This window comes from Rhinolophus sinicus, linkage group LG01 (assembly GCF_036562045.2).
Source record: "Rhinolophus sinicus isolate RSC01 linkage group LG01, ASM3656204v1, whole genome shotgun sequence".
Classification (NCBI taxonomy): Eukaryota; Metazoa; Chordata; class Mammalia; order Chiroptera; family Rhinolophidae; genus Rhinolophus; species Rhinolophus sinicus.
The window spans coordinates 207,323,334-207,336,969 of NC_133751.1; the positions used below are offsets into that span (position 1 = coordinate 207,323,334).

General features: G+C 54.5%; 1 protein-coding gene across 1 annotated transcript in view; it reads right to left on the minus strand.

Annotated features, from left to right (window-relative positions):
• Positions 1-1,278: 1,278 nt before the first annotated feature.
• Positions 1,279-13,636, minus strand: part of PER2 (period circadian regulator 2) — a 38,319-nt gene continuing 25,961 nt past the window's right edge. The window contains exons 17-23 of the mRNA XM_019740944.2: positions 13,246-13,410; positions 12,021-12,251; positions 9,166-9,974; positions 7,930-8,116; positions 6,813-7,005; positions 5,731-5,881; positions 1,279-3,419 (exon numbers count right to left, since the gene is read on the minus strand). Of these exons, the coding sequence (XP_019596503.2) occupies positions 3,282-3,419; positions 5,731-5,881; positions 6,813-7,005; positions 7,930-8,116; positions 9,166-9,974; positions 12,021-12,251; positions 13,246-13,410 (1,874 nt within the window). The 3' untranslated portion in view covers positions 1,279-3,281. The remainder of the gene's footprint in view (positions 3,420-5,730; positions 5,882-6,812; positions 7,006-7,929; positions 8,117-9,165; positions 9,975-12,020; positions 12,252-13,245; positions 13,411-13,636) is intronic.

A 13,636-nucleotide genomic window follows, 5' to 3' on the forward strand; every position in this document is an offset into this window, starting at 1 on the left:
TCAGTTTCCCTTAGGGGGCCACTGGCTGACTGGCTGGCTTGGCCTTTTCCTCCCAGAAACCTGGCTGCTCCATGTTGGGGCCACCAAGCCCTCATTCCCTCCTTCATGTAGCCTCCCCGAGCAGACCCACTTCCTGCCATTTGTCCCTTGGACCCATCCCACCTTCAAAGGTTGCCTGAGCGTAGAACTTCCTGAGCATTTGGGCCCTTTGATCTCCTCAGATCCAGGAAGAGAGGAGAGCAGAGCCTGGGCAGGGCTCTGGTGGCTACAGGGGGACCAGATAGCGGCAGGGGTGGCAGGCCGTAAATCCCTAGGGAACAAAGACAGTGGGCAGCCTGTGGGTGTGTAGGCGCCTGTGGGTCAGCCCAGGAGGCTCTAAGAAGCTCCTGTAAATAAGGGGGTGGGATATGCCTCTGGGCTTCTGTGGTAAGTGCGATTAAGAATCCCCACGGGCACTCAGAAGTCCAGGGCAACAGAGCCACATCTGGCCACTTAGGGCCAGCTTGCAGAGGTTTCTGCCCACTGGGAGACTCTGCCTTTTGTCCCCACTCCCCCGTCATCACTTAGTGTTAGGCAGCCAGGCCAGGAGGGAGAGTCAAGCCGTCCCTCCTGTTTAGGGAGCTTCTCGAAGGTGGGGCACAGGGTCCAGTGTCCATTCATCTCCTTGCTCTGACCCCCACGGTCCTCCACGGTTTTGATCAGGCCCCACATGGCTTCATCACTGTGGAAGGAAGCACTGGACAGCTGGGGTGGGGCGAGACCGTGCTGTGCTGCTTGTACCATCTCTGATAGACACATGAGGACTTCGTGGCCCTGCCGTCTCTGCTTTCAGCCCATGGCCAGCATGTAAGCAGCCAGCCCAGGAGGAACAGACAACCATGGGTGGGGCACTAAGGGACAGGAGTAGGTGACTGAGGTCACCGCAGCGTGAAGAGGAGCTCCAGGGGTGGCGCCAAATACCCTCACCCCACCCCATCTGTAAGTGAAAACAAGTGGGAGAACTGGATTACAGGACTATATTTATATCCCAGAAAGTTCACTGGGCCAGGGCTGTGGCAGCTCCCGCCCAGCTCATAGGTACAAAGTATGTCAGAGAGACACACTCAGGCAGGAAGGGACCAGCGAGAAGCGCGCTGTGCAAGGGAAGAGATCAGAGAGGCCTTTGTGATAGAAAGTCCCTAATGCAGAATTTCCAGTTTTTTGTTTTTAAAAAATCTTTTGATAATCTTTGATTTCTATTACGGGTTTCTTCCGTGTTACATTGAAAATACATACAAATAAAAATATACTTGCTTTATTTACCAATTTTCTAAAAGGCAAAAAAGTCATAAAAAGACACAAGCAGTCAAACAAACATATTGCACTGGGTGGAGAAAGCTTGGTTTGCTCATGAACAAACCACTTGTCCGGCAAGTCATTACACAGACTCGGATAGCTTATTTACAGACCTTTTTAAGAAATATATTAAAAAGAAGGCTCAGTTTAAAATTGAGAAGGTTTTTATAATACCCGTGTAAGCACACATTCTAAAGAAAACATATGACTCGATGCGTGGCACCGTGTAAACAATTTCACAAAATGCTCCTACCGTCACCTTCTCAGCACGTTGAAGATACACAGTTAACAATCAATGAGGATACATAAAATAATGAAATAATGCTGACGGTGAACATTCATAACAGCGGAGAACGTTTCTGCAGTTTATGTTCAGGGAGCAGAAACGTAACCTTGACTCTCGTTTAATCCCTTAATGACGAGATCAGGGGCAGGAAGTAGTTTGCAGCATCTAATTTCCACACACGCCATATCTGAAGGTGATGTTACTTTGTAAATTCAAAAAAATTTAAACAGTGTTTTCTGTTTGAGTTTATAAAAAATAGAATTACTATTCAGGCATAAGATGGTGTCACTACGGAAACCGGCTGGATGACAAGCAGACGTCACCTGTTGTAGCAGCCGCTTCTCCAGCAGAAGACAACAGCAAACCTGCTTCCTTTTGGTCTCTACAGACTCAGTCCAATTCTAAGTCAATTCTTTCATCAGTGGGATCTTCTCATTCACTCCAGGGACCAAGAAAATTCCAAACAATCTTTGGGATATATGATGCAGCATGAGATTTGGCAAAAAGTTGGGCAGACTGGCCTTACCTTCCCAATGGTCTGAAAGTACCCGTGACACTAGGGCACATTACCTCGGAGACCGGAAGGTACACCCAGTGAGGTGAAGCACACAGAGGGCGAGGGCCCATGTCGTGGACCATGGGGCAGAGGTGAGGGCACAGCACCCCGGGAAATGCACGACGGGTCACTGAGGGCCCGCGGTGTCAGCGGCAGCTCTCTGCCAGGGCCAGAGCTTATGTCTGGGAGGTGTCAGATGAAGAACAAACACGAATGGGTCCCAAATACAGCGATCAAAGCCTGATTTGCAGAGGGCAGTCACCATAAAGAGATGACCGACAACATACAAAACGGGTCATGGTCTGGAAAAGGGTCCCAGAATGATCTGGAAACACACAGGAGGGTCTGGCCATGTATGAATCTGAAACCACTAGGCTTTGTTAATGCAGAGTGAGCATTTCAACTTTGTTCACCCCAAACGAAAGCTACGTCACGTAGAAACTGTTACCACCACAGTACTTGAAGCAGAAGCTGCTGGTTTGTCAAACTACATACACTTCACACCATTTAATGCGAAAACATTTTGAAAGAAAAGTAGGAGAGGCTGTGATCTCCACTTGGTAAAAAACATCTAGTTTGACTAGATAATAATTTAGATAAAAAGCAGCCCCCGAGAGAGGACGGAATTTGATCTGTACAAACACACCCTGGGAAAGTTCCAGGAGGCGGGTACCCTCAGCTCCGAGTCGCATGTGGTCACAGCCTCGGGACACCCCACTGGAGGCCAGTTGGCACAGATGTGCCGTTAGAGGCTCAGCGCATCCCAGGTACTTCTGCGAGTGTTTAGGCAAGTTCACTGACACTAAAAAAGGGGCATTCCGTCTTTCTCAAGTTAAATAGTAACAAAAATCTCTTCCCCGTCCCCCCAAGTCCACATTTATTTATATTTTAAATATAAAAATGTATTTCTTCCCAAACCCTTCCCATGTCCAGTTTTCAGTCACCCCTTCAGAATACTATTTTTTTCTAAAACAAAAAAAACAATGTTAAGTATATCTGTCCATTTCATTAGAAACAAATGTGAGGCTCTGTCATCCTCCCTTCCAGCACCATCTAATGTAGATCGCAGGCTGGTAGGGCAGGTGGGCGGGGTTATGTCCGCCTTTAGTTTTTGTGACTCAGGGGGGGTCCATTTTCCTCTTCTTTGGTGCCTGTCACTTCATTGAGTCCCAGAGCAGGGATATGCTCCTCATATGGCACACAGATGTTGCCTTTTTCCATGTTTTCACAGTAAATGCATTCCTGAAGAGAAAAATATGTGAAATCAGTAATAAAAATGAGATCTTCGTTACAAAGACGCAAGCCACCTGAGTACAGGTGACCAGGTGTCAGCTGCCAGACTGCTGGAGAACCAGGTGCTCAGCTGTGGGGCCCCCACCTGCTCCCAAGGGCCCCCACACCCAGCTCCCTCAAGGCCAGGGGGAGTCTGGGCCCTTCTCTGAGAGGTGGTTTGGCATCAGGAGAGGGTGGCGAAAGCCAGCAGGCTCAGGCTATATTCCCAGCTCCTCCTCTTTCTGCTGTGAGACCTGGGGTTAAGTTACCTGCCTTCTCTAGCCTCAGTTTTCTTATCTGTAAAATGGGACATCAACAGTGTACCTGTCTGTTTGTTCCCTGACTATGTGTTAAGCCCCCGTCATGTTCCAGACATTTTCTAAGTACTGGGATTCAGCAGTGAACAAAGACAAAAATCCGTGTCCCAGTGGAGGTGACATCCTAGAAGGGGAGAGGGACAATAAAGAGAATGGGAAGTGTTCCATGGTGTATGAAAAGGTGGAAAGTGCTAGGCATGTGGAGGGTGTCTGTAATTTTACACTGGACATTCAGAAAAGGCCACAGAGAAGGTGACAGATGTGGTGTAAAACGTGTCCACAAATTCTCTGACGCTCCTCCCTCAGACAAGGGCTGGACAAAGTGACTGCCTCACAAAGAGCTGATGGAAGTGACACGTGTGACTTCTTGGACTGCGGTTCCCTCATCCTCCCTGGGGAAGCCGCTGCCACGCTGCCAGGATGCTCCAGCAGCCCTGTGGGGAGCCTTGCGTGGCAAGGTGCTGAGGCCTCCGGCCAGCACCCAGCACCCAGCACTGACCTGACAGACATGGGAGGGCGCCTCCCAGGAACTGGGTCCTCCAACCCCAATCTAGTCCCTGGGGGACAGAGGCCCCGGCTAGTCTCTTGCCTTCAACGTCAGGACTATTCCCGACCCGAAGGAACAGTGGAAACTGAGAAATATTTATTGTTTCAAGCTGCTGTGTTTGGGCTATTTGCTGTGTCACAATAGATAACTAACACAGTGGCGTGTGAAAAACAGATGTGAAAGAAGCCAGAGTGAGCCATGTGTCTGAGGAGAGAGGATGCCAGGCCGAGGAAGGGCAGGTGCCTGGCGGGTCAGGGAACAGCCGAGAGGCCAGTGCAGCTGGAGAGGAGAGGGAGGGAAAGCAGCAGGAGGCCAGGTGGCAGATATGGGGGTGGGTCAGCTTTGTCCGGCTTTGCGGCACTGTATTTGGATGACGTGGGGCTCCGTAGGAAGGGATCTGAGCTGAGGGGGACGGATCTGGCTGGAGGGGACAAGCGAGTACAGCTGGGAGGCTGCAATGACAATCCCAGTGAGGAAGGATTGTGGCCTGGACCAGGCTAGTGATGCTGGAGACGGTGGCTGGTTTCAGTATAGCTTGAAGGTTGGGCCAGTGTGAATCGCTAGAGGGGAGGGTGGGGTGGGAGAGGAGGGGAGCCTGGGATGACACCAAGGTCTGTGGCCGGAACAAATGGCGTATGGAGCTGCCCTTGAGCGGGACGGGGAACAGAGTGTGGGCAGATTCTCTCTGAGCGTAGTCGGGACAGGTCAAGCTCAACAGAGGCCGGACTGGAGGGGGACGCCAGGGCATCTCATCACATAGACGTTTTTCTAATCAGGAGGCCAGAGAAGACAGTTCTGGGGGGGGGGGGGCTGTGGACGGAGAGAGGGTACAAATCCTGGGCCTGGGTGCTTCAACACTGGAGCGGGGAGCAGGGCACATGACCAGCAGGCCGGAGCCTGAACCTGAGAGCACAGGGCCGGTGCCAAGCCAGTGACCTGTCCTAGACGTCGCGAGGGCGGGTCACGTAGGACAAGGACAGAAGCCACAGTGGATTCTGGGGTACTCTCGGAGGGAACAGAGACAGAAGAGGTGCTGGCGGGGACAGGCCTGCTGAGTGCTGGGAGAGGAAATTTCATATTCCCACCATTATTTAATGGTCTACATGGCTGTTGAGGGTTTATGACAGGAGAGGGTTTTGTTGTTGTTGTTTAAATAGAAAACAGAATTGGAAGAAAGAAAAGCAACTCAAATTTCAGCACACGATTAAGATTCGACATTTCGAAGACCTTTTTGGGAACAATGTTAAAAAGCCACTGGAAGAAAGTTCTTTGAAGTAGACTTAGTGTCACCGTATCTTTTTTTGTTGATGAACTTTTAATTTTGGAAGTTTTAAATTCAGACTAGGTGCCAAGTGCTGAGCGTTCCCATCATGGGCCCCTTTCACGCAGTATCAGAGAAGCACTCCCGTGAGCTTACCGCCACGTCCATGGCCGCAGGCAGGCCGCCCGACCGCACCCATGGGTGCACTTCTTGCAGCTCCTGCTTCTGACCCTCCGTGAACCTGGGCTGGAGCGCCTGCAGCTGCTTCAGCTTCTTTCTGTCCTTCTTCAAAACCTCTTCCAAATTTCTTCACAGCAAACGTAGAAATAGGAAAGCATCAGAATGTCTTCAGGGTTTTAGTTTAAAGAACACACTCGTTTTCTACCAACTCTTTCTGTATTAATAACGGAATTTCACATGATTGTGTTTAATGCAAACTTCCTCTTCATTTAAAATAGATGGTTACCCACAGTCACCCTAGTAAATATGTGCTTTTTCTATTAAGATGATAATCCAAGTCACGATTTTAATTTTACTTTCAATTAGACACGGGAGCTGGGTACCTGCAGAGGCCTGGTTCTGTGTAGGGCGGTTAACCTGGGAGGTTCTCGCCGGGACTGCCGAGAACTGGGTAGATCACCGGCCCTCGCCTCCTGCCAGCACTGGGCCGGCTTGAAGCTGCGCCCGCTGGAGACCGCGGGCTTCCCGACAAGAGGCCTGATTGTCCTGAGCCTCAGAGTCAGTCAGTGGGTCCCCCCTCCCCGCTTCTTTCCTTTCCCCCAGCTTCGCAGGGGCAGGGACCAGGATGGCTCCTTAGAGCAGCCTGACATGGAGGAGTCACAGCTGGGCACAGACCCGGGGGTCACTACAGCGCAGCTGGTAGCCTCGGTTGGTCACCTCCCTTGCCCTCGGTTTCTGTATCTCTGAGACACACACAGCCCACCCACCCCACAGCGTTACTGGGCCACAGAGCAATGAGACGAGTTGGCAGAAATGCTTCATAAACACCAAGGATGACACTGTGGAGCGTTGCCGGGAGCCCATCTCCCTCACACCCGCTCCGGGTACAGTGCCCACACCACAGGGCTCTGTGGGACCAGCAGCACCATCTAGAAACACTCTGTTTCTCTCTGTGTCTGAAAGGAGGCTTTCCGAGGGACGTCCTCCCTGACTGGGGGGCCCTGTTTGGGAAATCCTAACCCAGCCCTGACGTGTCCCAAGGAAGAGGCGAGCGTTACCGGGAAGGCATCTGGTACGTCATCATGACGCTCTCGTCCGTGTCGGCCATCAGCAGCCAGACGGGGTCCTGGAGGACGTACTTGATGAAGTGCTCGCTCTCCTGCATGGCCACCCTGGCTCTTCCTCTGTGATTGTTCTCTGAAGAGTCAATGCTTCCGAAATATTTGCTGGTGTGACTTGTGTCACTGCTGCCTTTAAGAACACAAAAGGTGGCGGGTCAAAACCTTTGTTGCAAATCCAAGCTCGCACCACGTGCTCATGTCAGTAACGGCCACTTAGGGAGCCGGGTGTCCTACTGGTGGCATGCGCCCAGGAGGTGTTTGGTGGGTTTTCCCGCGTCTTCCCAATTCTGCAATTACCTGGGTAGTTATAAATGGGCTGTCAGCCCGTACCGTGGCGGTGGCTGTCCTGGGGTGCCCCAAGCAGCCCCGTGGGGCCCCATTTTAGCAATCGTGCACCTCTCCCCTAGTGCTCACCCCCTCTTGACCGAGCCAGGCCACAGAGAAGCCGGACTTGGCTTCCTGAGAGGAGGCACTGGCCAGGAGCCGAGTGTGCTCCCGTGAGCCTCCCGCAGGGAGAGGCCAGCAGCTGCAGAGGGCGCGGCAGAGGACATGGAGGCTCACTCCAGGACAGCAGGGTCTTCGAGTTTGCGGGGAGTGCACTTCCTGTCCCAATGGGTCCAGATCACACTTGAGCGGTCTGGCAGGTGAAGCACTTGGTCTGCACGCTAGGCTCACCAATGGGAGCCAACTCAGGAAGGTGAACCATGACCGGCTCTCCTAGGAGTCGGGAAGCCTGAGGGTCCAACCAGGGCCAGGGGGGCCCACGTGGTGACCCCACATGTTGAGAGCCCGCCACCGGGGGCAGAGCTGGGGCAGGACCAGCACCTGCCTGCCTGCCTGAACCACTGTGGGCATCTGTTGGGCCTGGTGCACCTGCTGCTGGGCCCTGAGCACGTATGGCCTGTGGCCTGGGTGTAGCTGGGTCCCAGGAGTGCGGGAGAAGTCAAGGACGCCCAGGCACCGCAGGTAAGAATCTTCCAGATGCACCAGGAACCCACAGCCTGAAATGCACCCACTGCCCCAGAACGCAAGTGCTCCCATGCCGCCAACATACCTGTCCCACTTATGGACACGTCGCAGCCCAGCGAGCCGGAGCCCAGGGAACCGGAGGTGGTGGAGGCCCCACTTCCAGACCGGGGTGACTCTGCGGCTGAGCAGAGGTCCTCGCGCAGTAAGAGGTCGAGCAGGTCGCTGGACGTGGATAGGGCATCACTGTTCTGGGCGTCTGGGGGCTCAGTATGCTTAGGGAACAGGGAGAAGACCCAGTCAGGACACAGCTCCCCACAGCTCCCCAGTGGGCGCAGGAGGAGAGCTGCACAGGTCACGCGGGGACATGGCGAAGCCTGGTCCTCAAGTTGAGGGCCCTTCTCTCACACGGCAAATAAACAGCTGCGTGGGTGACGGCACTACAGAGTCCACGGACACCATCTAATTCAAGTTAGTTTGGGGAGAGTTGCACCTAAGGCATCAGTTTTTGGATCCCTGGGGGAACGCCTTATGTATGACCTCCACAGCACCCCAAAGGCTGCTGCTCACAGGGGTAGGCTCTGGCTTCCCCGCTCCTGTGCCCCCAGAGGGCCCTGGGAATGAGGGCGGGGCTTGGCCTGGGAGCACCCTGACCCTCTGGCCCTTGGCACCCAGACTGTAGGTCCAGGACCCCAGAAGGAGTCAGGAAGGAGAGCTGATCTGTGCCCAGGAGGTTCCACTTCCTTTCCTGGGAGCCAAGGCAGGGAGCCCCACGCAGCTGCCCCTTGGAGCACCTGCAGATGGCACTGCCTCAGCTTGGGCTTCTGCACAGCTGAGCTCGTGCAGAACACAGAGCATCTGCCTAGGGGACAATTCCATTAACCGAGTGAGCACGCCCGCCGGTCCCTGAGGCTGGGGAGGCTGAGAACCAGCTGGCGTGGGCTTCAGAGCTCCCCTCCTTGCCCTTGGCTGTGAGCACCCCGCCACCATCACCCTCCAAGAAGCCTGAGTTTCAGCATTTAGCCTGATCATGCTTTATCCTTAAAGTTTTCATTTAAAATTTCAAGGCCCGTGACAAGTCACGAAGTCCTCTGCGCTTACTGTCAAATAGTCAATCCATCTTCCTTCGTCGATTTCCCAAGACAGTTAAAAAGCCTACTAGTCTACTCTGATAGGGGCGTTTAACTGAAACATGGTCATTTTTAGCACATGTATGTATGTCAAAATGGAAACGCTTGGGGGAACCTCAGGTACACCACACCCACGTCTGAGAAAGGACGTGCGTTTGACCTGCTTTAGAGGAAGAGCATCGGGAAATCCTTACGGTTGGCGGTGCCTTCGGCTGCCAGTCCCAGGATGTGCCAGATTTGCAGTCCAGCCCGGCACCTGTGGTCCCAACTGTCGCTGAGGCTGCGGGGCAGCCTTCGGGGGCCTCCTCCAGCTGTAGCAGGTTGAGCTGCAGGGGTGAGCTGCCTCGGGACTGGAAGAGCGGCGGGGAGGCCCGGCCCAGGGGGCCAGCAGCAGACAGAGGTGTAGCTGGGGTGGTCACACGTGACACCGGTGGCCCACACTCTGTCCGAGGACAAGCGCACAGCTGTTTGGGGGGTGAGGTCTGACCACAGAACTCAGGCTGAGAGGCAGGGATCTGAGACGGCAAGTTCGGCTGCCCAGGGAAGAAGGCCTGGGGCAGGTTTGGGTGCCCTGGGGGGAAGGCATAGCTTGGTAACACCAGTGCCATGACTGGGGCCAATGGGGCGGTGAACGGCGGAGGCTGGACTGCGAAGTCGTGCTGGACGTCCATGGGCACTGCGAAGCTAGCGTGGGGGGCCCCCGGTGCTGCTGCCACGGTCCCCGGTGCTGGCACGATGGTGGGGGCTGGAAACACGGGCAGGGAGTAAGCTGGCACTGGGGTAGGGAAGGGCACTGTGGGGCAGCTGGACTGGGAAGTATCTGATGGCGACCAGGCTGTAGCATTCAGGCCCACCAGCGGGGGCCGCTGGGGCACAGGCCCCCCAGACCCAGTGCTCTCTGAGGAGTCTCGAGGCTTGACCCGTTTGGACTTGAGTTTTCTGTTCTTCCCGGACTTTTTCCAAGATGAGTCTATTCCCGAGGTATTTCTCAGTCCTGGAGCAGCTTCAATAATGGAAAAACAACCGGAGTTAAAAATGTAGCAATGTATACGACTCTTGTTATGTCCATTGTCAGAGACTCGTGGAATCTCAGAAACTTGAAAGCACCTCCTAGTTCAATGCCCCATGTTGCCAGATGCCAGCCTGGGGACCGTCGAGCCTCCCACATGGTTTCCCCGGCCCTCAACCCTGGGTGCAGTGACACAATCAGGCCAAAATGGTAAGTGCCATAAAATGAGAGTCACTCACTTCAAAGGACTAGCCTGAATTGCAAGATCACATCCTTGTTTTCCTCTGGCATCACCATGTCCTTTCTTTTTTGATAATGGATGGTGATACGTGGTATTAAAAAGGTTTTATTTACCCAAAAATAAAGTTAAAAAGCTGGCAATTCTATGCCGTTCCCCAATATTGGGTTGTGAAGTCTGATGTCATGTGCTTTACCACTACTGTGTCTTAAAAAGAGATGCCTCCTACTCCTCCATCAAACGAAGCCTGTGATTCCAGCCCCAGCGGAGGTCAAAGTAGGGAAGGGAGCATTTGCCCTCGGAACAAGCTTCTTTCCCTCCAGTGACAAGTGCTGCTTTAGGAGGCTGGAGAGACTCAGCTGGTAACAGCGGGGACTCTGGGCATGTCCCCAGGCTGCCCCCGGGCACAGGCCAGCGTCAAAAGTACTGTGCTGGGGGTGGGGCGGGGGGTGTCATGCCAAGTTTGGGGCAGGATAGGCAATGGGATACTTCCGGGAACCTAAGCTTTTCTTCTCATGGAGGCTCTTGCAGCACATGTGCCAGCTGTGCAAGGAGGGTTCCCACCTGTGCTGCATGCTGAGGCCCCTGGGCCAGCCCAAGGCCGACTTCTAAGTAGGTGGAGGTTCTAAGATTCAGACTCTCTGGCGGGTGCTCTTCCTACAGGAACTCTGCCTCCTGGTGGGACTACGGCTAAAGCCCCGGGCTCTGGAGATACCATCACGATCTGGGCAGGGCTGCTGTGGACAGCTGTGCAGTCTGTGCACTGCACAAAGTACTGGGTCAAGGGAGCAAGAAGGAGCTGGAACTCTGCACCCAGCCAGGCCCACTGGGTGGGTCTGCCCAGGGCGGGGAAGGACACCTTTCAGTAATTTCCACAGAGGTTCCCTACAGCCTGGCAGTAACTCTAGGTCTGGGGAAGGAGAAAAGAGAAAGCGGAAAAGACAATCTTTACAGAGGGCGTCAGCTTCCTTCACAGACATTCACTTCGCAGTCTTCCCCGAGACCCAGGGAAGCTGGCTCCTGTGCTATGTGTCTCCTGGGCTCGCTAGCTCTGACCCTGGGGCAGGCCCTGGGAGCCCTGGGCATCTCTGAGCAGCCCAGCCTCATCTGTGGGGCCCGGGAAGGTGGTTGGGGGTGGAACCAGGCTCCTGGACCAGAAAAGGGGTGAAGAAGCTAGTCGATTCTCCCTCATCCCTTGCCTTTGGACCACCTGGTGGCTCTTAGCCTAAAGGGCTGCTTCCCACACTCACTGACTCTGTCTGGCTGGAGGCTGCAGTCCAGCTGAGCCAGCTCAACTAGGAGGGTACGTTTTCTGGGGAAAAGGACACTGTTCCCCCCTAGGATGTCGGCCCAAGCGCCCTCCTTCCTCAATTGTCCAACACCAAATGCCCCATTAGTGCCATGCTCATTCTCTTTGGGGCGAATTCGCTGTGGCCTGCCTGGTTCTCCAAGGATCCTGTCTGGGTGGGCAGGTGGGGTGAGGTCCCCCGCCCCTCACCATCACCCAGGCAAGAAATATCTGACATGGCAGCATTGCAACTGCCCTGCCCTGCGCTCCACAGGGGCTGGCCTGGGACTGTCACTGCTATTTACAGCACTGTTCCCTTGGGAACACGAGATGGCATCCTTGAATGAGTCCCACTGAAACGGACTGTGTCACCAGTAAGGTCCCAACATCTGCCTTACCAGTGCACACGTGCTAAACTGGGACATCTCACGCTTTGAAAGCAGCACTGGACTCAGTACCATTAAGAATAAAGTTTTATTTTAAATCCACCTTTAATTCAGGTATCACCACTTACCTCTTTCACTCGACTGCCCCTTGGATCTTTCTTGTAAGTAATAATGGCAGCGAGACTGGAGGACACTGAGTCTCCTGGTCTCCTTGACCTTGAGTAGGAAGCTCTGCTCCTCCTTCTGTGTGTGGGCAGCCAGCACCTCCTTGGTGAGACCCAGCCTCCTGAAGGCCTCCTTGTCTTGGCCGAGGCCGCCGTCCAGGGACTCGGGACCGCTCGCAGGGTCTTCCACCATCTCTGTAACAGAAGAGGCAGACCTCTCATCTGTAAAGGCCCTTGTGATTTGAAAGAACTGCCACACTCCACCCACATCTGTGAGGAAGAGATCATTGCTGGGTGTGGTGCTGCACGAGGCCCCCCCCCTGCCCCCCGCCCCCCGTGTGGGGATGATGTCTGTGACTGCATTCGTTTCACTTTCTGAGAAAGTTCACAGTGAAAGGCCCACAGCAACAACAGACAGCCCCGCCACCCAGCAGGATGAAGTTTGGGGTACCTCGGGGTTTCAGCCTCTGCCTGGGCTGTCTTTAGCTTTTAGAGCACAACACACTAAGGCTGGTGCCCACCCCCTCCTGGTTCAGGACGACCGGGAGTCACAGCCGAGATCACCAGGGACTCTAAGTACTGAGGCAGGGGCAGGAGGCCTGCTGACCGTCCTGAAGGGGGCTCTGGACACGGACTGTGACGTGCACTTTTTCCCTCATCACCCCCTCTTCCAGGCAAAGAACAAATTCAGGGCTCGTTTCACTCGTGGGTGTTCTGGAGAACAACGCAGAGAGGCGGTCCTTGGCTGTACTGCTGTGTACACCTGTACTGGCTCCTTCCTGCCCTCAAATGGGGTGGGGGTTCCATGCAGGGGCGGGCGAGGCTGGGCAGGGCCAGTGGGCAGGGGGCCATCTGCTCTGGCGTTCTCTTAGCCCAAGGAGGGGACTTCTGGGTTCCCAGCTCAGTCCCGGGAGACCCAGGCTCAGCACCCCTGCGGGCCCCGTCCGTATTTACACCCGAGCAGACAACTGCCAGCAGGTGGCGCCAGAGCGCAGCGGGGACCGGGACCGGCGTGGCCGCGCCCGCCCTGCAGTTCCTGCACCTGGATTTCCTGCGCCCCCTATTGGCCTGTGGTCGGTTCTTCTGCACGTGCATAAACTCAAGCACGTTTAAGACGGCAGTCTAAATTTCTAATGCCTATTGTTAAACTCAGGTTGCTGTGGATACCATCCCGGAGTCAAGGGCGTACCTAGCTCAGGCTGTGGCTTCTTGTCGCCCACGTGCACGATGGTGCTGCTGTAGCTGCACTGGCTGGTGAGGGACACCACGCTCTCCGCCTTGCCCGGCAGCGTCAACGAGGGCAAGTGCGCACTGACGTCCGTGTGTCTGTTCACTGTGGAGGGCACCACCACCTCTTTAGAAGAGAACATGGAAGAAGACATAAGAACACAATAAAAAACGAACCGTTTGGATAAGAAACACCACTGTGGAGATGGGTCCAGTACCCAAGGGACCGCACCGTCTGCAGGTATCCTGGCATGTGACAAGCTGTCCTCAGGTGTTAGTCACAGGGGAGAGGTGGAGAAGACACTCTGACATGGGAACAACTCAACCCTTACATCCTGGGTCCCTGTGGCAGC